This window comes from Typopeltis vanoorti, chromosome 16, assembly GCF_054136105.1.
Source record: "Typopeltis vanoorti isolate ZY-2024b chromosome 16, IOZ_Tvanoo_1.0, whole genome shotgun sequence".
NCBI classification, from domain to species: domain Eukaryota; kingdom Metazoa; phylum Arthropoda; class Arachnida; order Uropygi; family Thelyphonidae; genus Typopeltis; species Typopeltis vanoorti.
The window spans coordinates 12,952,270-12,978,479 of NC_143564.1; the positions used below are offsets into that span (position 1 = coordinate 12,952,270).

The window sequence follows — 26,210 nt, forward strand, 5'->3', positions numbered from 1 at the left end:
TACACTAATCACACGTCTTCCAGATGGTTCCTTATTATTCTCGGTTTATAGCCAACTCGCACATAAAGGGAGACATTTACACAAACAATCACACCATCACCTATCTCAACAATATGGTATCCTAAAAATACTAACCCACAGAGCTAGAGCAATCTGTTCCAATGACACTGCTCTCACTGCAGAACTCACATCATACCTACTTGGCCGATGGCTATAATCCCCATAACACAGACAAAATACTCCCCAGAAATCCACTGGTGAGGGGGGGGGGGGATTTCTGGGGAGTATTTAGACTACAACAAAACTGTTACCATCCCATACATTAAAAGCACACCTGAAAAGATATCTAGAGTGCTTAATAAACATCAACTATGCACTGTACTTAAACCATACATAAAATTGACACCTTTCATCCGTTCACCCCAAGGAAAGAATCTCTCCTTCATCACATCAAGGAGCCTATGAAGTACCCCGTTTGTGTGATTGAGCTTACTATGGACAGACAGGAAAAACTGTGAACATCTGCCTCAGTGAACATAAAAAATACATCCAGCACTATCGCTATGGCAAGTCAGGTCTAGCAGACCATGTTTTAGATACCCCTGAACACAGGATCAATTGGAGAAAAAAAAACAGTGCTGCACAGAAGCTTTTATAAGTCAGAGGGGTTGTTCCTGGAATCAATAGAAGCCTTGAAACATACTCCAAACTTCAACAAGTATGGCTGTATAAATTTGCCAAAGATGTGGGAGACAGTCATCTTAAGACCAAATTAATACCTGCTTTATCTTTCATTTTTTTTTCTCATCATAGATGGTGCCTAATTAGGACTTTAGTTTTTGTGTTGTACGTTATAATTGTTCAAACTAGTCCCATTGTTATAGTGGATTGTTGTTGTCTTGCTTACTGTGGCAAACTGTTTTTGTGCTCTAAAGATGCTGGATAAAATACCAGCAAAATATCAGCAATAAGTTAATAAATAGTTATTTTCTTATCAGTCTGTGTTCTCCTTTATACCATTAATAATCAACATGTAAATGAACACATAAGCCTTCCCACACAGTTATACTATAAATTAAAGATGCCAAGAAATTATATTCTTAATTAAATCCTTTATCCACATGTAAGGAAACAAATTTTGTTCATGAGGTATCTTCATGACAGAGCTACTTGTATACAGAAGCTATTGACTGCACATAAATTGCCTTTGTATCCCATAAAGCAAAGCGCATATCCTTACGGACATTATAATGCCTATGCATTACGAGAAGGGTCACTACCCAGACAGATTTTGACCTTTATTGAGGTCTCATCAGTGGGAACCAGATCCAGAAGGGATACCTTCTGGGTCTGGGAATGTAACGAGATTCACAAATTTAACTGGATTGGAGTATGGCCTAATTACGTATTTGACAATGATTTTATTATTACTTTTATGAATAGCCCATAAATAGCTTTTAATTGCTTTAGGCCTTATACCATGTCATGTGGATATAAATAATATTGGGATTTTTTTCTCTTTTGCAAAAGAAATATCAATGAATTGCAGTGTGCTTTGAATTTTCACAAACTCCAGCAGAATTTGGAAATCCTGCAGTAAACAAATAGAAAGAAAAAAATTCATGTTGAATCAAACACATACATGATGAGCCTCTGTAACCCAGTTTGTTTCAAAGATAAGAAAGGCTGGAAAGATGGGCTTAAATTCACTCTAGGATGAGAAGAACCTTTATATAAAAGGCTTTTCAAATGAAAGCGAGTTTTGAGTTAGATCGTCTTACATGAAAGTAACATGGTTTGTCCTCTATGAAATAATCATATCTAATCATGCAAAACAGGCAAACTTACCAGAAGAACACATACATTTCACAGACATGCAGCTAGGATTAAATGCCCATCAGATATTAATTAGGTGTCAAAGATGCCAAGTTACTCAGCTATAACATTCCTTAAGTTCAACATGAAAAGGAAAATGGGAAAAGGAAAAAGATCAGCATAGTAGGAAATGAATCCTGCCAGGCATATAGAAATACTTCGGTAAAATTGGGAGAAAAGGGCAAGGCTAATACAATAATGGTAAGCATCTGCTAGATTTCTGCTCAGGATTGCAGACTAGTCATGACTAACACCATGTTCCAACATAAAGATGAGCATCACATGGAGAGAACACACAAGCTAATAAGAAAAGTTTCATCATAATCATCATCAAATTCCTGACATGTACCCTCAAGGGGTGTACAGGATATGATAGTACTACATGAAAAATGAACATCATTACTAACTTCCTATCTACAATTTTCCTCCAAATCAGTCTGTTACTTGTCAAGACTCCAACATTATCAGATCTTATATTTCTATCGTCTAAGGCACTTTGTACAGTATCAATCCACCTATATCTTGGTCTTCCTATGGGTAGTTTTCCTGCAAACCTGGCAGAGAACACTTGCTTTGCTAATCTTTCCTTGCCCATTCTATTTAGGTGACCATACCACCTGAGATTAGCTCTGCTAACACATTCCCGGATGTTCACAATGTCAAGTTCTTTCTTAATATGCTCGTTTTTAGTATGATATTGCCATTGATGCCATCTGTTCACGCCTCTAATCTTTCTCAGGATTGTCATATCTGCGGTCTCTAGTCTTTGATCAAGTGTTTTACTTCTGACCCAGCTCTCAGATCCATAAGTTAAAACTGGTTTGAACACTGTCTTGTATATATACAGCTAATTTAGTATTCTGACTAATTTCTCTCTTATTGCATATGAATTTATTCAATTCACTTCCTACCATACCAGCTTTGTTGATTCTGTTGTCTATCTCCATATTTAATTTATCATCTTCAGTAAAAATCGTGCCTAAGCAGCTGAAATGTTTTACTTGTTCTACAGGTTTCCCCGTTCACAACACAGTTGACATTTTCAACAATTCTACCTATTTTCATTGTCTTTATCTTTTTAATGCTGACTTTCATACCATATTTATTACAACAGTTATTCAATTTAGTCAGGGAATCTTGGAAACTTGTAGCAGATTTATTTAGAAATATAACATCGTCCGCATAGAGCAAAGAGCTGATATCAACATCTCCAATTCTGATATCATGTTTAATACCACTTTCCTTCATAATGTGATCCATATAGATAATGAATAACAGAGGGATAATGTACATCCTTGTCTCACACCAGATTTAACATTAAACCATCTCCCTGTACTTCTTTCAATTCTAACTGCTGACTTACAACTTAAATAAAGACTAAGTATTGCTTGATATAATGCCCCATCGACACCATATAACTGTAGTGTATTGAATAGCTTCTCTCTTGGCACCTTGTCATATGCCTTTTCCAAATCGACAAAACTTAAATAAAGATCTTTGTTATATTCCCATGCTTTCTCGACTATTTGTCGTAAAGTGAAGATCTGATCCTGACAGCCTCTGTTTGGCCTGAATCCAGCTTGTTCTTCACTAAGCTTTTCTTCCACAATTCTTCGCAACTGTTTCTCAAATATACCTGCATAGATCTTACTAGGAACACTCAGTAATGAAATGCCCCTGTAATTCTCACATTCAGTTTCATTTCCCTTTTTATATATGGGTACTATGAGAGCTCTACTCCAATCATCGGGAATTCATCCCTGTGTCCAGGCTTTATGAACTATGCAGTGCAGCCCCTGTAAGACTTTTATATACCACCATATTTCAGCATTTCTATTCAAATATCATCTACTCCAGCTGTCTTTCAACATTTCAAGCCATTGATGGCTTTTTCTACTTCGAGTATGGATATGTATTCCAAACTGTATGCCTGTTGAGTATTTTTTACCTCTATACTATCACTGCTTGTTTCATTTAGCAATTTTTCGAAGTAATTACTCTATACTTCAAGGATATCTTTTTCTCATGTTTTCATGTCACATTTATCATCTCTAACTCCGTTTACAGCACTCTTTCCTCCATTTCTAAGCTTCATCAACAACCTCCAAAATATCTTACCACCTTCTTGATATTTGTTTTCTATGTTCTTGCCAAAGTCCTCCCATGACTTTTGTTTAGCTAGTTTTACACAGTGTTTCGCTTTCTTACATTTTTTTCTGTATTCTCTAAGAGGACAAGCTGACTTATTTGCCAGGAACCTTTGATATGCTTTCTTCTTTTCCTTCACTGCCTCTTTAACTTCCTGTGTCTACCATGGAGTTCTGATTTTTCTATCCTTGCAGACAATCTCACAACATGCCTCTCTAGCTGAATCAATCAGTGTTTTCTTCAAGGCTTACCACTGAATCTCCAAGATTTGGTTGCTGTTTTCAAACTCTTTCATTTTTTCTTCAATAATCATTGTGTATTTTAGTCTACAGTTCACATCTGAGAGCTGCTCAACTTTTATTTGCTTTAAAACTTTCTTACATGTTATTCTTTTCAATATGAAATTCAATTTTATCCTGCTCAAGACTAAATAGTGATCACTTCCAATTTCAAATCCTCTGTACACTCTGGTGTCCTGTTCCAGGGAGAAGACATCATTATCAACAATAACATAGTCAATGAGACTTTTCTTATTCCATGTCTCTTCTCTCCATGTGAATTTGTGCACATTTTTATGTTGGAACATGGTGTTAGTAATAACCAGTCCATGTCTTGAGCAGAAATCCAATTTCTGCTGAGGACTCAGGTATTTGCCATTATTATTAGCTTTGCTCTTTTCTCCAAATTTTCCCAAAATATTTTTGAATGTCTGACAATCATTTCCTACTCTGCTATTTAGATCCCCAACAAGGACCAACGCTTCCTTTTTCATTGTGTCAGCTGCTTTCTCTTAAGCATCAAAAAATTCCTCCACTTCTACCTCAGTAGAACCTTCTGTGGGACCATAATCACAAATAAGTCTCATTGTCCAGTTTCCCCATTCTGATATTTGCCCGCATCACTCTACTCGAGACTGCCTGCCATTCAAGAAGATTAGCTTCATATTTAGTGTTGAATACTATGGCTACTCCTTCTTTTCCTTGATTGTCATTTCCTGAATATAACATTTTGTATTTATTGCTCAGAAAGATCTTACCAGTTTTTGTCTTTTTTGTTTCAGTCATCCCTATTATGTCGATCTGGTACTTATCTATTTCCTCAGATTGCTCCATTTCTTTGCCATTCAGGCTTCTTACGTTGATAGTACCGATCTTTAACTCTGGTGATGTTGAGTTGGGGGTGTGTTTTCAGATTTGTTCCAGTAGCTGACTTTTTGCTGTTCAAACTGGTTACCTGGTGAAAACAACAGGGGCCTTGTTTAATCAGGCGACACCCCAGCCGGCATGAAATTTTGTCATGTTGTACCATCATTTTGTATTTTGGTTTAACCAATAAGAATACAATTTGGTCGGCTAAATCCCAAATTGCCAGCCCATCCTCGTTCATTTAGTATCCAGATAGATACCCAACAGGGTGCACCACAAGAAGGTGAGGATTGGACATTAGGTCAGAAGCCCTGGTCGGTTCTCCGCATTCCTTTAAAAGCTATCTGGAGGTCTCCTCTCAGTTATATAGCTTTGACCCTTAAGCACCCTGAAAAGTTTCATTGACTATGTTACTGCTGAAAGGGATATCTTCATGCTGGTGCAGAATACAAGAGCATACAGAAGATTTGAAATTGGAAGCAATCATCACTTAGTTTTAAGTGATGGTTGCTTACATTATTTTCTTTTCTAAGTGATATTCACTCAGAAAATTTTGAAGAGGTATGTGAACAGGAGATACATATCAACACTTGAGTTAGAAAATGCCAGCAAAAACTTGAAATGTGGAAACACAACTGGGACTAGATGAGATTCGACCAGAAATGCTCAAACTTGGAGGTATAAAAGTTTTGTACTGGCTATGCTGCACAAAAACAGGAATAAAGCTGAATGTTAGAATTACAGAAGAAGAAGAATTTCTATGCTAAGTATTCTTGGTAAGATTTATGCAAGCATTCTTGAAAAAAGGCTGAGAAAAGTTGTGGGAGTGAAACTTGGAAAAACTGGGATGAGCTGGGTCAAGACTAAATAGAGGATGTCAAGATGAGATTTCTGCTTTCAAGTAGTTGAGAAATCATGGGAAAATGACAAGGTAAATAGAAAAAAGCTTTTCAAAACACTACAATTATATAAGTTAAATGGGAAATTATATAAAAACAATACAGAACCTACATTTAAGCTATAAGTCAGTAGTTAGACTTGAAGGGAATACAGAAAGATGGTTAGATGTAAAATCAGAACTAAGTCAAGATGCACATTATCTCCACTCTTATTCATCATCTATATGAATGGCATTGTGAAAGAAAGTGATATTGAACCTTATATTAGAATTGGAGATATCAAACTTAGCTCTTTGTTTTATGCAGATGATGTACTCCTAAATGCATCCAGCACAAGTCTCCAGGATTCATTAACTATATTGAATAACATCTCTAACAAATTTGGCATGAAAATCAGCAATAAACAGACAAAAACTAACGAAGTAGGTAGGAAAATAGAAAATTTTAGCTGCATTCTGAATGGAATTTTATAGAACAAGTAAAATATTTCAGCTTTTAGTGAAGATGGCAAATTAAATTTGAAAACATAACAGAATAAGCAGAGCTGATATGTTGGGGAGCCAGCTGAATAAATTTATATGGAATAAGAGAGCAATTGGTCAAAACACTAAACTAGCAGTATAAGACAAGTGTTAAAACCATGCAAATCCATAATTTAAAACCAGTTTTAAATTATGGATTTGAGAGCTGGGTTAGAAATAAAGCACTTGATCAAAAATTAGAGACCACACATAAAAGAGTTCTGAGAAAAATTAGGAGAGTGAACAGATGGCAACATCGCAGTATCATAAAAAAAGGAATATATTAGAAAGGAACTTGACAATGTGAGCATCTTTGTGTCAGCTCTGCTCACACAAAGATGTGTGAGCAGAGCTGATCTAAGGTGACATTGGCCACTTAAACAGAATGAGAGAGGAAAGGTTGGCAAAACAGGTGTTTGATGCCAAGTTAGCAGGAAAGAGACCCAGATGAAGACCAAGATCTAGTTAGATTGATTCAGTTAGAAGTGCCTTATAGGAATGAAATGTTAGATTTGACAATATTGGAATCTGATAAGTAACAGACTAATCTGGAGGAAAACTGTTAATAGGAGATTAATAATAATATAAACTTAATCACTTAGTGCTGTCATAAATTAGCATGAAAATCCCTTGAGAGTATATATGAGGAAATTGATGATAACGATGATTAAAAGAACCACAGTTCGGATAAAAGATGAATTCAATGTAGAATATGGGATAAAGGTAAGCCAAGAAAAATAACTTCAGTAATACATCAAGAAGAATCTGTTGATGTCAGAATCTGGAAGCAACAAATTAACCAGTGAAATGAAGATTAGAAAATGTGAACATCATGACAGGACTTCTATAATACCAAACAATAACACAATGTAAGAATGAATGCAAGTAACATGTGTGGAGGAGAGTACAGGGGTGGTTAGGAAATATGACTACCACACTAAATTAATAAGGCAAGTGTATTCAAAATTTTGTGTGTGTTTTTCTGGCTGAATTGCTAATTCAGTGAAGGGTAGGAGAAAGTATTAGCTAGTGATGTTAGCTGCCTATTGGAAGAAGTATAGTTGGAGTTGGAAGCTTATTTTGCACTTGGTTAGACTATAATAAATTTAGTTTAATCCTTTATCCAAGTGTGAGCAAACAAAGTTTGCACCTGAAAATATCTTCAGGACTGAGGTAAGGTGTTGCATCTGTTGGCAACTCATAGCAAAGGTGGAACAAGCTCTCATCACTCCTTGTTTCAGTATCTCCCATAATGCAAAGCACATCTCCTTGCGGACATGTATAATGCTATGCATTAACTACCCAGACCATTTTCGACCATTGTTGAAGTCTCGTCAGTGAGAGGCAGACCCAGAGTGGTGACACTAAGGCAGAAGCAATGGAGAGGTCATATTTACCTATATGAGTTGCCAACTGGTGTACCACCTTATTATTAAATTACTCTGGATTTAGAGAAAGATGTTGGAAGTTTATTTTACGCTTGGCTAGACGATAATAAATAATAAATTTAGTTTAATCCTTTATCCAAGTGTGAGCAAACAAAGTTTGCACCTGAAATTATCTTCAGGACTGAGGCAAGGTGGTGCATCTGTTGGCTACGAGTTCCAACATCTTTCTCTAAATCCAGAGTAATTTAATAATAAGGTGGTACACTGGTTGCCAACTCATATAGGTAAATATGACCTCTTCATTGCTTCTGCCTTAGTGTCACCACTCTGGGTCTGCCTCCCACTGACAAGACCTCAATAAAGGTCGAAACTGGTCTGGGTAGTGGCCCTTCCCTTAATGCATAGCATTATACATGTCCACAAGGAGACGTGCTTTGCATTATGGGAGATACTGAGACAAGGAGTGATGAGATCTTGGTCCACCTTTGCTACGAGTTGCCTCAGTCCTGAACTACTTCAGGCGCAAACTTTGTTCGTCTACACTTGGGTAAAGGATTAAACTAAATTTATTATAGTCTAACCAAGTGGAAAATAAATTTCCAACATCTTTTACTAAATCCAGAGTAATTTAATAATAAGGTGGTACATTGGTTGGCAACTCATATAGGTAAATATGACCTCTACATTGCTTCTGCCTCCCACTTACGAGACCTCAATAAAGGTCGAAACCGGTCTAGGTAGTGGCCCTTCCCTTAATGCATAGCATTATACATGTCTGCAAGGAGATGTGCTTTGCATTATGGGAGATACTGAGACAAGGAGTGATGAGAGCTTGGACCACCTTTGCTACGAGTTGCTTACACTTGGGTAAAGGATTAAACTAAATTTATCATGGTCTAACCAAGTGGAAATAAATTTCAAACAACTTTTTCTAAATCCAGATTAATTTAATAATAAGGTGGTACATCGGTTGGCAACTCATATAGGTAAATATGACCTCTCCATTGCTTCTGCCTTAGTGTCACCACTCTGGGTCTGCCTCCCACTGATGAGACCTCAATAAAGATCGAAACCGGTCTGGGTAGTGGCCCTTCCCTTAATGCATAGCATTATACATGTCCACAAGGAGATGTGCTGCGCATGGTGGGAGATACTGAGACAAAGAGTGATGAGAGCTTGGTCCACCTTTGCTATGAGTTGCCACCTTGCCTCAGTTCTGAAGATATTTTCAAGTGCAAACTTTGTTTGCTCACACTTGGATAAAGGATTAAACGAAATTTATTAAAGTATAGTTGGAGTACTTTTAGTGTGGGTATAATAATCAGAAATTCAGGTATTTATATGTGCCAATTGAATAAGATAATAGCAGCTAAATTAAACCAACCTTGAATTCACTTCCATTAAGATTTGTAAAACTCACTGTAATCATTATATCCTGATATCTACCCTCAAGGAATTTAGAGGATACTATGATCCTGATTTATGCTTATGAGTAAACTCATACTTTACCATGCAGGATACTAGGTGGTAGATGTCTTTTGTTGCCCTGTGAAACACCATCGCAGTAGTGTCTTCACACCAAGGTGTGAAGTGGCTACTGCCATGTTTCAATTAGAGCCCCTGACTTCTCTCTCTCACTGCCCCTTCTTTTTTTGTCTTGAGCTTGCTGGGCATTCTAATATGGCATTATTCTCACTCAACTGCAGAATCAGTTCCTGCTCCACTTGAGGGTATAGATGCAAAAGTTTTCTGCAGGTTGGCTGCAGATAGGATACAAGGCAGAACCTAATGATAACGCATCTGCTGGAGGCTTTCCAATCAGCTGGTGAATAATCCTACTACTGCTGCTTACTCTGCCAAGTCATGCCTGGAGGGAGACTGAGTTAGTGGTATGCAGGGGCACCGTCCGAGGCCACAATGGAAGAGAGTCTGGACACTCCTTGTAAGTTATACATACAAGTCCCTCACCTCAGCTCTTTATGTTTCCTAAATCAACAACTCATATATGAAAGACAGTCACACAAATAAGAACGTTTTGACCACCCACAGCTATAACTCATCCTTTTGTACTGATGCTGTGAACATCACTTTTAACCTCTGTTGAATACACACTTTATGAATCCTGTGTGCATGCTAGGTTTCAGCACAGGAAATTATAGACTTTGGTTCATAATCAGCCATTGCCCTGTGAAATCCTGGAATCCATGCATTTTAGTCTGGCAGTTTAGAAGGGAATTAGTTTAGCTAACTTCCAAAAACTATTCAAATACTGAAAATTCAAGTAGTTTTTTTTTTTTTTTTGGGGGGGGGGATTTTATAACTGGATTTTATACCATCATCATCAAATTCCTGCCATGTACCCTCAAGGGGTGTACAGGATATGATAGTACTACATGAAAAAAATTACATCATTACTAACTTCCTATCTACAATTTTCCTCCAAATCAGTCTGTTACTTGTCAAGACTCCAACATTATCAGATCTTATATTTCTATCGTCTAAGGCACTTTGTACAGTATCAATCCACCTATATCTTGGTCTTCCTATGGGTCGTTTTGCTGCCAACCTGGCAGAGAACACTTGTTTTGCTGATCTTTCTTCGCCCATTCTGTTTAAGTGACCATACCACCTGAGATTAGCTCTGCTAACGCATTCCTGGATGGTGACAATGTCAAGTTCTTTCCTAATATCCTCGTTTTTAATATGATATTGCCATTGATGCCATCTGTTCATGCCTATAATCTTTCTCAGGACTCTCATATCTGCGGTCTCTGGTCAGGTGTTTTACTTCTGACCCAGCTCTCAGATCCATAAGTTAAAACTGGTTTGAACACTGTCTTGTATACAGCTAATTTAGTGTTCAGACTAATTTCTCTCTTATTCCATATGAATTTATTCAATTGACTTCCCACCATACCAGCTTTGCTGATTCTGTTGTCTATTTCTATATTTAATTTACCATCTTCACTAAAAATCATGCCTAAGTAGCTGAAATGTTTTACTTGTTCCACAGGTTCTCCAGTCACAACACAGTTGACATTTTCAATGATTCTGCCTATTTTCATTGTCTTTATCTTTTTATTGCTGACCTTCATACCATATCTATTATAACAGTTATTCAATTTAGTCAGAGAATCTTGCAGACTTGTAGCTGATTTATTTAGAAGTATAACATCAGAAATTCAATTTCAATACATTTCTTCAAAACTCATGTGTGAATATAGGTCTATCATTGACATACTGAATACTGGAAGAAAAAAAAAAAGTAACCTGTAAGACTAAAAAAGTTAATGAATAACTGAATAAGTTTACATTGGTGTTGGTAAACAGAACACATTTGATCAAACAACAGGTGTGATAAATGTGATAATACACATGAAGCAGTCATAAATACCATTAAGAGCTGTAGGGGGAAAAAAGGCATCTTTTATACATATGTTAATGCGCAAATGCATAACCAAATAGATTAGTAACAACCATGATTAAATTTCAGAATGCACAATATTAACTGAACATATTTTGGAAAGAGAAATGTAATCAAGTGTTTTAAGATATTGGTCATTGCACATAAACATTGTTTTAGATGATATGGATCGAAGTGATGTCATGAAATGTTATTTTTGTAAAGACTTCTACTTCACAAAATTCATTCAATATCCTGCAAACTATTAAACAGAAGTAACTAGTGACAGATTCATGATGTAAATATATTATTATTATTTCCTGAGACCTCCAGGGAGATAATAAATCACCCAAACCCCAGCTGTCAATAACTTCCTTTAAATTTATTCACACTAGATGTACTCACTATCCCTAACAGCAAACTATTCCACTCACTCACTTCTCTGTGAGAGACAACCCTAGCTCTTACACCTTTCTTGACTGAGCTTAACTTCCATGGATCCGCCCCCGTGTTCCCTCCCCACTCTCTATATAACAAAAAAATTTCATCGCATGATATCCTATAACACCCATTTAAAAGTTTATAGACCTTCATATTCCTCATAATTCTAAATCCCATAATCCAAATATAATCTTTGTAACTCTTCCTTGCACCCTTTCCACAGCTTCTTTATCCCCCTTGGAACCCGGGAGACCAAATCTGCACATAATAATCCAGGTGTGGTCTTATCAAGGCCTTGTAAAGGGACGAAATGACTTCCTTATCCTTACATGTCAAGGTTCGCTTCAACATCGCAATCCTCTGAGCTGTATTTGCAACTTTTGCTATGTGACCTTTGAACTTCAAATTCCTATCCACCACTATGCCATGATCCCTTGCCGCCTCAGTTTCTCATAGCATAACTCGGCTAATATAATATGACGCTGAAACTCTAATCACGCCAAAGTGCATAACTTTACACTTACTAACATTAAACTGATAACCATTTTCGTTTGCCCAAATTTCCAGCCTATTCAAATCATTTTGTAAGTGCTGAATATCAGTAGCATCCCTGATTTCCCTGCCTATCTTTGCATCATCAGCAAACAATTGACATCTGATGTTAGACCCTGCCTGATGTCGGTAATGTATAAATTGAACAATACTGGTCCAAGGACTGAACCCTGGGGTACACCACTGGTCACCTTAAATCTAGCAGATTCACACCCACTGTATACCATTTTTGATATCTGACCGTCAACCATCCCCTGATCAAGTCAAGCATTTATATTACAATCCCATATTCTCCAGTCTATGCAACAGCCTTTCATGTGGTATCCTATCAAATGCCTTAGAAAAATCCAACATTATCATAGTGTATCCATTCCCTTTATCCAACTAGGCCAATGCAGATGGAAGGCATCTGCTACTTCTACTAAAAAAAAGTCTTGAAACACTTGATTATATTCTTCCAAAATATGTTCAGTTAATATTGTACACTCTGAGATTTAATTGTGTTTATTACTAATTTTATTTAGAAAAGACCTAAAAAAAATCCATGAAGTTATCATGGGTGGGGATACAATTTCTTTAACTTACGTCAGATTTTCATCCTGATCAACAAAATCGTCATCATTAAAACCAAAGTGATCATCGATGTTGCTACTCATTCTTTGCGTTTGATAATCTGAAAAAACCTGTAAGGAAAATCACACTAAAAGTTTTCATAACATAGTAACAGTTAAGTTATTTAAAAATTAAACTGATTATTTTATAATTAAAAAGAAATAAAATATTTACATGAATAAATGAAGCAAGACAAAAGAAGTCAGGCAGATAAAACCTAGTCAAAATTTAAGTTGGCTCCAGTTTATGAATTTAGATTTATCTTTAATTAGCTAAACATTTCAAAAAACCAGAATCATTACAAAAATGGATCACCCCATGTCAACTTTTATTTCAATCACTCTGCTCTGGTTGGATAAAATGTGGCAATTCAATGTGTATATTAGAATATATCCAATTTTGTTCAGTTATGTTCAGTTATGACAAAATAATTCAAACTGATAGTACTAATTCCACACTGGCTTGATGGAATTCAAAGAAATTTGGTATTATTTAGGAACTCGAATTTTTTTAAATTTGTTAATGAAATGTCACCATATAAAAAAATTGACATGTCATAAACAAATCACAAACTTATTAATCTAGGTTTCCTAACCACTGTAATTGCATACAAATGAATTAGAACAACACTTAAAATGTAAGTGTGACAGTATATGATATTCATACTGCAGGAGGATAGCTCTATCTACAACTATTGAAATTCAAATAAATAAATAAATTTAAATAATTATTAATTTAAGAAACATAGGAATGAGGAGTAGCTTAGGATGAACTTCCCCAAATTGTCTTAAGTTTAAGACAGCCATTCTTGTTGGGGTTTGGTCCGTGGATGTGGGCATCATAACTTTCTTAGAGAGTGGCACATAAGTCATGAAGGGGTTTAAAATGTTAATAACTTTTTAAACGTCATTCATTTTATTGTTTTTCAGATATTCTAAAGAAAATTTGAAAAATTAATCATGGAAAAGTTCACAACCTAATAATGCATCAAAATTGTGCAAATTTTATTTTTTTCGCAAAGATCTGCAATTAACTGAGCATCACATTCTCCAGATCTGATAACTCTCAACTTCCTCCTGTGGGGTAACCTGAAAGAAAGAAAGAAAAGGTGTAATGTGAACAAGTTCCAGATAATTGAACATTTATGCAGAAATTAGGGTGCTGCATCCCAAAACAATTAACACCTGTCATGGAACACGATGTAGAAAGGGCCTAGTTTTTGTGAAGCCAAAAATGATAGGCATTTACATGATGTGGTTTTTCATAACTAATAAAAAAAAAATCTCCAGGTTCTGTATTTCATTATACACGCACACAAAGATAATTAATAAATAAAAAATTATTAAATGTTAAAATGCCTTTGTGACTTATGGTCGATCCTGGATAAGGCACAGCTAGCTAAACTAGACGTTTGAGACTCATGAAGTAGAATGTAATCTTGATGTTCTGAGATGAACCTGAGCTGAATGACCCATCTACACATAATAACAAACAGCACACAAACAAGGAATTCTGTATACTCAGGATAAGAAAACAGAGGATCTTGAAGTCTGAAAAGAAACTTAATTTTGAATTGGATGGAAAGATATTTATAGGTCAATTTGGCAAAGAAGTCTTGTAATTCACTTTGACACTCCATTGATGTATGCAATGGAAATTCTAAAAACTTCAAGTGGATGATTTGGATCAAGGATGTAACCATTAATAATAATTTTATTGTTTATTTTGGCAAGTGAACCAGTAGAGCACAGTTTATGTGCACAGTGAACCAAAATTTTAATCACATCTCATTTCTGAAAATGATGATGACAATGTGATGTAGCATTAATGTATTTTCCAGTATACTTCCAGTTGTTTTTCTACAAACCAAGAACTGTTTGTTTGTTTTTATGGTGCAAAGACATCAAAGGTCATGCTGCACCAGGACACAGGTTGAAGCAGTACATATGATAAACAGTTAGTAGGACAATCACAACATCCATGCCCTTGGTGGGATTTGAACCTGCAGCCAACCACACCAGCACTAAGAACTGCAAACTACCATCAGGTTGTTACAAAATGAGAATGTCTAGAAATTGTAGGCAATTGTTGTTTTCTATTTCTAGAGTAAATGTTATTCTTGGATTCATAGAATTAATTTTTTTCAAAAAAATCACGAAGATATGAAAAGGAAGCAATTCCAGACAGCAAAACCATCATTTACATGTCTGTACCAGAAAGATGGTTTAGAAGAAAAAGACTAAGTATATGTCGTTATTGTTCCATATAATAATTTGCTAAAGTTGGACAAATAAGAGCCTTCAGTGCAGTTCTATCTGTTTAGAAAGTTTGTTTTGACATGCAAGTCCAAATCCTTTTCAGAAATATGGTGGATTGAAACAGATTCACCGTGTTCTACTAGTTCTCTTTTAAATAAAGAATCAGAGCATCCGATTCTTCATTTAAAATTATCAATAAAATTATTAATACTTATGGCTCTTTCATCCAACTCCTCCTCCTGAAGAAGTTTCCAGAAATTCCCTTCCATATGTAAAGGGAGTGTTACAAAGAACTGCGAGACTTTTTTACCAAATAGAAGTATCTTTCCATCCAGTTTGAAAGACAAATATCCTCTTTCCAATACTGGAGTTTACAGAATGCCTTGTTCTTGTGGCCTTTGTTATTATCTGTAGAGGGACCATTTAGCTCAAATCTCACTTGTAGAACATCAAGATTCTATTTAATGTGTCTGAGAAGTCTGGTTTAGTTAGATGTCTTATCCACTACACATACAGTTCACTGGAATGAAACTACAGTCTTACACAGAAGTTATTTTCTATTTGAAAGATTATACACAGAAAGCTGTGAGGTCCACGTCATAGGCTGAACTTCAACAAGACTGACTATATGAAACTTATCATTTTGGGAAGTCATCCTAAGCCACAGTCCTCATCCTGTGTTTCACGAATTAATAACTATTTGAATTTATTTATTTCAATTCTAATAGTTGTAGACAGAGATATTCCCTGCAGTGAATAGCATATATGTCATGCACTTATATTTTAAGTGTTGTACCAATTTGTTTATCTCCTTTCATCTCTATTCAATGACAGTGGCTAGGAAACCTAGCTGAAATTTCTGCAGGCATTAAATATTAATGTTTTCATACATGACTGTTTTCCCATTATGTTGTCTGCTTATGCAAATAATGATGGAAATACTTATTTATTCATCTGAGGTTCCACTCATTCCTCCACTATCCCTTAGGACTGGTTGAGCCCTCCTGATTAAGTATGCATTTCATGACTGTAGATTTGTGTTTTCAGGTGAAAAAATCTTCTACCTGACACTGGTTAACTCACCTTCAGCCGAAAGAGACCAGATAAAAGTTCATGTCATGGATGGGAATTGAATCCAGGTCTTTCCGACCACAGGGCTTCGTCTATACTGAGCTAAGGAGGCTCATTGAAATATTAAAACCTGACGATTAAAATTCAAGTCTGAACAATTCACACTGCACCACAATAATTATAACAGCCTGTCAACTTGATTCATAATGAAATCTTTTTTTATTAACTATAACTAGACTGTTTTTATTGGTTACAAAATATATTACCTAGTTTATTCTTGTAGATAGGCTCATATGTTGGTAACACATTACTATTAAATTATTTCAGGAATTTACAATGTATACTGGTATATTAATCGAAAGAAACTTTAATAAATACTTCCTATATTTCGGCAATGTCACATAGCCATCCTTTCTTTTAGTGTTGCACGATGATCAGCATTCATTTTAGAAATTATGGACTTTACAACCGTGTTATAAATAACTATTTTAATAATTAATTAAGTTGAATGATGGCTATAACAAATTTGGGATGAAAATCAGCAATAAACAGACCAAAACTATGAAAATAGGCAGGAAAATAGAAAACTTCAGCTGCATTCTGAATGGAGAACCCATGGAACAAGTAAAATATTTGCACAGCTTTTAATGAGGATGGCACATTAAATTTGGAAATAGACAACAAAATAAGCAAAGGTGGTATGGTGGGGAGCCAGTTGAATAAATTTATATAGAATAAGAAAGAAATTAGTCAAAACACTAAACTAGATGTATACAAGACATGTGATCAAACCAATTTTGAGTTATTGATCTGAGAATTAGGTTAGAAATAAAGCATTTGATCAAAGACTAGAGACCACAGATATGAAAGTTCTGAGAAAAAATAGGGGAGTGAACAGTTGGCATCAATGGCAGAATCATATTAAAAATGAAGATATTAAAAAGGAACTTGACCTTGACATTGTTAGCATTCAAGGATGTGTGAGCAGAGCTAATCTAAGGTGGTATGGCCACTTAAACAGAATGGCTGAGGAAGGGTTAGCAAAACAGGTGTTTGATGCCAAGATGGCAGGGAGAAAGAGACCCAGTGGAAGATCAAGGTCTAGATGGATTGATTTGGTCAAAAGTAACTTAGAAAGAAATGTTAGATGTGACAATATTGGAGAACTCACAAGTAATAGACTAATTTGGAGGAAAATTGTTGATAGATTAATAATAACAAACTAAATTATGTAGTACTGTCAAGAAGAAAATGATGATAATTAAGAGAATTTCTATAATTGGTTGGTATACTTTTAAATGTCTAAGAGGTAGATGTAATTATATTTCAACCTACATTAATCAGGTATGAAACTTTATGTGCAGCATGTCTAAGGAAAAGAATAGGCAAATATATTGAGATCTATCATGGATAAATAAATATCCAATTTAGTGATATTATGAGTGGTGCAATAAACTGTTACGATAAGGAATGAATGACTTATATGACATCCTATAAACTCTAGTTATGCATGTGTGCAGTTATGAAGCACTCCAGTTAAAAAAGGGAGATTTGTGAATAAATCCTCCCTTGCCTCCCAAAAAAAGACTGCACACCCTAGATGCACACACACACAGAAAACAAAGTGAAACTATTACTTTCACTTTGTTCAGGCAGAAAATACAGATACCCTAAAGACCAATTTCAAAATAATGGATAAAAAAAATTTTTTTCTAAGAATTTTCAATGCCCTCACATCTAATTATTGTGTTCATTAACTCCAAGGTGAAAAAAAAGTATAGTTTTTGAAAAGAGTTTATTTCAAGAAAAGCCTGATTAATCCTAAAACATTAGCAAGGCTTATCATTTTTGTGGAAATTATCCAGGGCAAAAAGGCGAGATGAGAAGCTTGATGCAAAAATCTGCATTTTTAAATCTGGCATTGTGTCCAAAATCTGAGACAAATACTTGAGAAATATTACATCACAGGATTATGAATGTTCTTTGGTAAATGATAAAAAAGTATCTGATTATTTTACAAAAGTAATGACAAGTTCTGTTTAGTGTTTCATTTATTTTTAATGTGCTTCTTAGAGAAATCAGTGCTACACTGTAGTCCCTCCATATCCATGGGATCACTATCTGTGGTTTCAGTTATCCTCAGTTAACCCCGGAAAACAAATATGAAATGGAAATTCCAGAAAGGGGATGCATAAGGGTCAAAGCTGTATAACTGAGAGGAGACCTCTACATAGCCTTTAAAGGAATGCAGAGAACCGACCAGGGCTTCTGACCTAATGTCTAATTCTCACCTTCTCGGGGTGCACCTTGTTGGGTATCCACCTGGATACTGAACGAACGAGGATGGACTGGCAATTTGGAATTTAGCCAATCAAATTGTATTCTTATTGGCTTAAACCAATAAAGAAAATGATGGTACAACATGACAAAATTTCATGCCGGCTGGGGCGTCGCCCGGTTAAACAAGGCCACAGGTGTTATCGCCAGGAAACCAGGGCGAACAGCAAAAAGTCAGCTACTGAAACAAATCTGAAAGCACACCCCAACTCAACATCACCAGAGTTAAAGATTGGTACTATCAACTTAAGAAGCCTGAATGGTAAAGAAATGGAGCTAGCTGAGGAATTAGATAAGTACTAGATTGACATAATAGGGGTGATAGAAACAAAAAAGACAAAAACTGGTGAGATCTTTCTGAGCAATAAATACAAAATGTTATATTCAGGAAATGACAATCAAGGAAAAGAAGGAGTAGCCATAGTATTCAACACAAAATATGAGGCTAAGCTTCTTGAATAGTAGGCAGTCTCAAGTAGAGTGATATGGGCAAATATCAGAATGAGGAATTGGACAATGAGACTTATTTGTGCCTATGGTCCCACAGAAGGGTCTACTAAGGTAGAAGTGGAGGAATTTTTTGATGCTTTAGAAAAGCAACTGACACAATGAAAAAGGAAAAGTTGGTCCTTGTTGGAGATCTAAACAGCAGAGTAGGAAATGATTGTGAGACATACAAAAATATTTTGGGAAAATTTGGAGAAAAGAGCAAAGTTAATAATAATGGCAAATACTTGTTGGATTGCTGCTCAGGACATGGACTGGTTATTACTAACACCATGTTCCAACATAAAATTGTGCATAAATTCACATGGAGAGAAGAGGCAAGGAATAAGAAAAGTCTCATTGACTATATTATTGTTGATAGTGATGTTTTCTCCCTGGTGCAGGACACTAGAGTGTACAGAGGATCTGAAATTGGAAGCGATCACTATTTAGTCTTGAGCAGGATAAAACTGAATTTCATATTGAAAAGAATAACATGTAAGAAAGTTTTAAAGCGAATAAAAGTTGAGCAGCTCTCAGATGTGAACTGTAGACTAAAATACACAAAGTTTATTGAAAAAAAAAAATGAAAGAGTTTGAGAACAGTAACCAAACCTTGGAGATTCAGTGGAAAGCCTTGAAGAAAACCCTGATTGATTCAACCAGAGAGGCACGTGTTGATGTTGTCTGCAAGGATAGAAAAATCAGAACTCCACGGTGGACACATGAAGTTAAAGAGGCAGTGAAGGAAAAGTAGAAAGCACATCAAAAGTTCCTGGCAAATAAGTCAGCTTGTCCTCTTAGAGAATACAGAAAAAAATGTAAGAAACCGAAACACTGTGTAAAACTAGCTAAACAAAAGTCATGGGAGGACTTTGGCAAGAACATAGAAAATAAATATCAAGAAGGTAGTAAGATATTCTGGAGGTTGTTGACGAAGCTTAGAAATGGAGGAAAGAGCGCTGTAAAAGGAGTTAGAGATGATAAATGTGACATGAAAACAGGAGAAAAATATATCCTTGAAGTATAGAGTAATTACTTCGAAAAATTGCTAAATGAAACAAGCAGTGATAGCAAAGTAGTAAAAAACACTCAACAGGCATACAGTCAGGAATACATATCCATACTTGAAGTAGAAAAAGCCATCAAAGGCTTGAAATGTGGAAAGGCAGCAGGAGTAGATGATATTCGACCAGAAATGCTGAAGTATGGTGGTATAAAAGTCTTACAGTGGCTGCACTGCATAGTTCAGAAAGCCTGGACAGAGGGACGAATTCCCGATGATTGGAGTAGAGCTCTCATAGTACCCATATATAAAAAGGGAAATAAATCTGAATGTGAAAATTACAGAGGTATTTACCTACTGAGTGTTCCTGGCAAGATCTATGCAAGTATACTTGAGAAACGGTTGAGAAGAATTGTGGAAGAAAAGCTTGATGAAGAACAAGCTGGATTCAGGTCAGATAGAGGCTGTCAGGATCAGATCTTCACTTTACAACAAATAGTGGAGAAATCATGGGAATATAACAAAGATCTTTATTTAAGTTTTGTCGATTTGGAAAAGGCATATGACAAGGTGCCAAGAGAGAAGCTATTCAATACGCTACAGTTATATGGTGTCGATGGGGCATTATATCAAGCAATACTTTGTCTTTATTTGAGTTGTAAATCAGCAGTTAGAATTGAAAGAAGTACATGAAGATGGTTTAATGTTAAATCTGGTGTGAGACAAGGATGTACATTATCCCCTCTGTTATTCATTATCTATATGGATCACATTATGAAGGAAAGTGGTATTAAACATGATATCAGAATTAAAGATGTTAATATCAGCTCTTTGCTTTATGCGGACGATGTTATACTTCTAAATAAATCCGCTACAAATTTGCAAGATTCTCTGACTAAATTGAATAACTGTTGTAATAGATATGGTATGAAGGTCAGCAATAAAAAGACAAAGACAATGAAAATGAGTAGAATTGTTGAAAAAGTCAACTGCATTGTGAACGGAGAACGTGTGGAACAAGTAAAACATTTCAGCTACTTAGGCACAATTTTTACTGAAGATGATAAATTAAATATGGAGATAGACAACAGAATCAGCAAAGCTGGTTTGGTAGGAAGTAAATTGAATAAATTCATATGCAATAAGAGAGAAATTAGTCAGAATACTAAATTAGCTGTATACAAGACAGTTTTCAAACCAGTTTTAACTTATGGATCTGAGAGCTGGGTCAGAAGTAAAACACTTGATCAAAGACTAGAGAACGCAGATATGACAATCCTGAGAAAGATTAGAGGCGTGAACAGATGGCATCAATGGCAATATCATATTAAAAATGAGGATATTAGGAAAGAACTTGACATTGTCAGCATCCAGGAATGCGATATCAGAGCTAATCTCAGGTGGTGTGGTCACTTAAACAGAATGGGCGAGGAAAGATTAGCAAAACAAGTGTTCTCTGCCAGGTTGGCAGGAAAACGACCCAGAGGAAGACCAAGATATAGGTGGATTGATACAGTAAAAAGTACCTTAGATGATAGAAATATAAGATCTGATAATGTTCGAGTCTTGACAAGTAACAGACTGATTTGGAGGAAAATTATAGATAGGAAATTAGTTATGATCTAAATTTTTCATGTAGTACTATCATATCCTGTACACCCCTTGAGGGTACATGTCGGGAATTTGATGATGATGAAATTCCAGAAATAAACAATTTATAATTACACCAACGAAGTGGATATTAGATCGAACATTATTTTAAAGCCAAATGTTTGTAGAATTATTAAAGTTTCGTAAGTTGACCTGAAAGCTTACGAGAATACAATTCTCACCACTTAGCTACTTAAGTCAAGTAGTGAAAGTTAAGGCAAGTCTAGTATGCCGAGGATTGTATTCTCGTAAGCTTTCAGGTCAACTTATGAAAGTTTCATAATTTCTACAAACATTTAGCTTTGAAATAATGTTGGATGTAACATCCACTTTGCCTATGTAATTTTACATTGCTGATATGAAGCCGTATGGCTCTTTCTTTTAGTAATAAACAAAAGTTTTAAATTGCATGCCATTTTGAGTAGTTATTGGTTATCAAATCAACAGTTGCAGTATCACAGTGCTTGTGTCCAAGTAACTCTAAAAGGGCAAGAGTAGTGATGCTGACAATTTGAATATGCCAAAGAGAAGCTGTAAAGTGCTTCCTTTTAATTAAAAAAATGAAAGTTCTTTCATAAAATAATAAATAAATAATAATAATAAAAACATATGCTGAGGTTGCCAAGATTCCATTCACATAACTTTAATTACAGAATGTTGTTATAACTGTTCTATTTTATTATTAGTTATTGTTGTTAATCTCTTACTGTGCCTAATTTATAAATTAAACTATCATAGGTATGTATGTATAAGAAAAAACATAGTGTACGTATATATACAGGGTGTTCGGGATAAATTTGACATATTTATAATTAATTATATTTTTCCGTAAGTTACATGTATTAACACACACTTCTCTTCATTTAAAAGTTTGGACCCTTCTTCATTCATATACAAGATGTCAGAAAGGATGGATAGCTGGAACCCACCTGAATCATGGAAGAGAATAACTTGTATCATGATGATTCGTGCCCGCCATCAAAATAAGGATATTACGACTGCTGCCCAATGCTCCCTGAATACAGTAAAAACAATCAGGCATGAACTAGAGACTTGCAATGGTGACTACGAGGATGTAGCAAGAAGAAAGATCCCTAGCAGATGATCTGATTGCGTTCGTACAGTAGAATTCCTCGCAAATCTGCAGGAACAGGTGTTGAAGAACCCTGGCATTGGAATTCGGGCTTTGTTCGTGGAGTTGCTAACTGTAGTCAAGCCCTGGATAACAAGGGTAGCCAATGGTAGGCCGTATGTATGGCAGCAGGATTCGGCCCTTGCTACACCTCTGGGAAAAGTCAAAAATGGTTGTCTGAAAATTTCTACGACTTCACCAGTCCAAATGTTTGGCCTCCAAACTCCCCAGACCTTAACCCCATGGATTATTTTGTATGGGGCACAGTTGAAAAAGACACCAATCGCACTTCCAGTAATACAAAAGCCCAGTTAATGGATAAAATTAAAACAGTTTTTGTGGCCCTTCCCAGGGAGACTGTAGCATCAGCTTGTTCGAGGTTCCGAAGCAGAATTGAAGCTGTGATCGATGCTAATGGTGGTTATTTTGAGTAAATCTTGTTGATAGTATTGTAATTAACTCTGCCTGTAATGTTTTTTTGTCAATTCATTAAATTTAATAGATACAAAGAAGATTTTCTTTTTCCTTACGAAACTGTCAAATTTATCCCGAACACCCTGTATATATATAGTGTTCGGTACTATCTGTGGTTTCAGGTATCCACATGGTATCTCGGATCATATCCCCTGCGGATAAGGGGGACTACTATACATTGAAACTACTGATTATGTAAAATAGAAATACCCAGCAAACACTAGTATATAAAATAATTGCAAGTTAGGAGAACTGATCTCTAGTTTAAACACACATTCTCAAAGCAATGTTTTATTAAAATGTCCCAATGTGAATGTGTTACATTAAAATAATTGTAGAAAATACAGCTCATAGCATTTTAATGTACAGTATCAAAGTGCAATTCAATATTCCTAGAGATGAACAGTGGAGATAGTGATTACAATGATTGGCTTTTTTTTTCTCTTTTTTTTTTCTATTGATGATTTTGTAGATAATGCTCCATGGTGTAATCATAAAACAGAAATATCACTTGATATTCATATGTATTTCACATAGTACAGAAACCAACCCATTTAGGTAATGCATGATATTTTTAAATGTTATATATATATAACAACTTGAAAACAAGACTTGTGAAAAATTTACTTTTTGAGATATTTCCTGTATACCATGAAGATCTTTCAAAAATATTAGTTTTAAATGAAAATTATATAGAAAAAACTTGAAACTGACATGTCATATATACACATGCTTGGAAAGAAAACAGACACTCCTATGGGCAAGGTGCATCATGCCATACAATGAGTCGTGTTTGTAGCTTGTATAAATTTGAGGAATATAATGCTCCCAAGTCAATGCAACTGCGTCTGGGTGAAATGGCTGCAAGAAGGTTACTGACAGAGTTTGAAAGAAACACTGTGATAGGATGCCATGTTATAGGCCTATCTGTTCGGCAAACTGTTGACAAATGATACCATACTGAGATGTCAGCAGCGAGTCAACTGCAAGTGAGATCTTCATGGAATAGGATAATATGTTAAAACTGCCATTCGTTGGCTGCCACATTGAATACGGAAGCCTGGTACCTCTATTTGCAGTGCTGCAAACACTGAACTTAGAGATGTATCGGAATGTTCTGGACAATGCAATGCTTCCTACGTTGTGGCGTTTCCAAAGAACTGGCCATCATTTCTTTCATAGTTTGTGGACATGAATGACACCACACTTGACTGGCCTCCACTCCACAGAGCCCTGATTTCAACCCTACTGAACTGGAGCAACAGGTGAGGTCAAGGGATGTCTTCCCCATATGGTATGAATGATACATGTCATGTCCAGGACTGCATATTACATGCCTACAGGAAGAATGGCCCAAAATTCCAATTGATCACTATCATATGCTTGTGGAAAGTATGTCCCATATGATTGCTGCATAATCGCAGAAAAAGGAGGGCCTAAATCTTATTAAGGTAGCCATGGCAATTTGTTCCTCACACTATGGTGTCCGATGACTTCTTTTCAAGCAATGTATATAGATGAATGTGTAAAAGTGTGTCCACATCATGTGGAGAGGATGTTACATGGTCAAGTGAACTAATGCCAGATTCAGCATACATGCAAAACACAGCTAAGGCATTAATAAATTTAGTTTAATCCTTTATCCAAGTGTAAGCAACAAAGTTTGCACCTGACGTATCTTCAGGACTGAGGCAACTCGTGGTAAAGGTGGACCAAGATCTCATCCCTCCTTGTCTTAGTATCTCCCATATTTCAAAACACATCTCCTTGCGGACATGTATAATGCTATGCATTAAGGGAAGGGCCACTATCCAGACCGGTTTCAACCTTTATTGAGATTTCGTCAGTGGCTCCCACAGCCGAGACCTCATAATTCCATATATGATAATTACGAGAATTATCCTTGTGGGCAACTATATCCCATTCCAAGAGGTCCAGTTCAATGGTAACATGGAGGAAGTTGCTATTTATTACAGGTATACAATAACAAGTGCCTCTTATTATTGTATACTGTGTATATCTGCCATCCAGTTCAGCTATGTAGGATGACTTTGATGACGTCATGTTGCATTTGCCATCCTCTATACTTATAATGGAGGATATAATTGGCCACATTATTATCTGGAATACATCAAAAGGATCTTTTCCTGCTAAACACCAGAAGTAACATTCTCTTCCACATGCCTTTCTGAACATTCATTGCAGTTGACTTAATTTGTTCAACATTCTTGTTCACATCATTTATTAAGTTGGTAGAAAATGACTTCTGTGGGAGCAGCCATTTTCTGTGCGATTCATTATTATTTAAGCAGCCTTAAGGAGAGGAGTGATTTTTCTGTTGTAATCTATTTGATCCTTTACCTGCTTTTCTTACAATCATTTGTTTGCTCCTACATAGATTAGCACATTTAATCTATGTTAATTAATCCTACATAGATTAACAGATTGGCAGCATTTACATTGAATTAGCTAAAATCAGTGCTACCACCACTGCATTACAAAAAGAGCTTTTGGAAATCCTTAATCCAAAACCGTGGTCTACTCAGTTTGGTCCTTTACTTGCTTTTCTTACAATAATTTATTTGCTCCTATGTAAATTAGCTATCTCCGAAAATGCTGCTCTTAAAGAATTTTTAAATGTTAAGTACTGCCATCTGAAAAAAATTGCAGCTCTTCAACAATGAAGTACTTCGTAGCCAGAACTACAATAAGAAGTTCCGGTTACATTGGTTAATATAGTGGTGAAGCTGTAGTCACAGCCTCTCAGAAAATACAATCAGCATTAAGTCGAGGATATAATTTCACCATCACC

The 26,210-nt window shown here is 35.8% G+C and overlaps 1 protein-coding gene across 4 annotated transcripts in view; it reads right to left on the reverse strand.

Annotated features, from left to right (window-relative positions):
- The window catches only part of fmt (phosphatase 6 regulatory subunit 1-like protein fmt), a 450,952-nt gene that overhangs the window by 208,077 nt on the left and 216,665 nt on the right, over positions 1-26,210 (reverse strand). For all 4 annotated transcript variants that reach the window (XM_090406310.1, XM_090406311.1, XM_090406308.1 and 1 more), the window contains one exon: positions 12,958-13,055. In XM_090406310.1, coding sequence (XP_090262436.1) covers positions 12,958-13,055 — 98 coding nt within the window. The remainder of the gene's footprint in view (positions 1-12,957; positions 13,056-26,210) is intronic.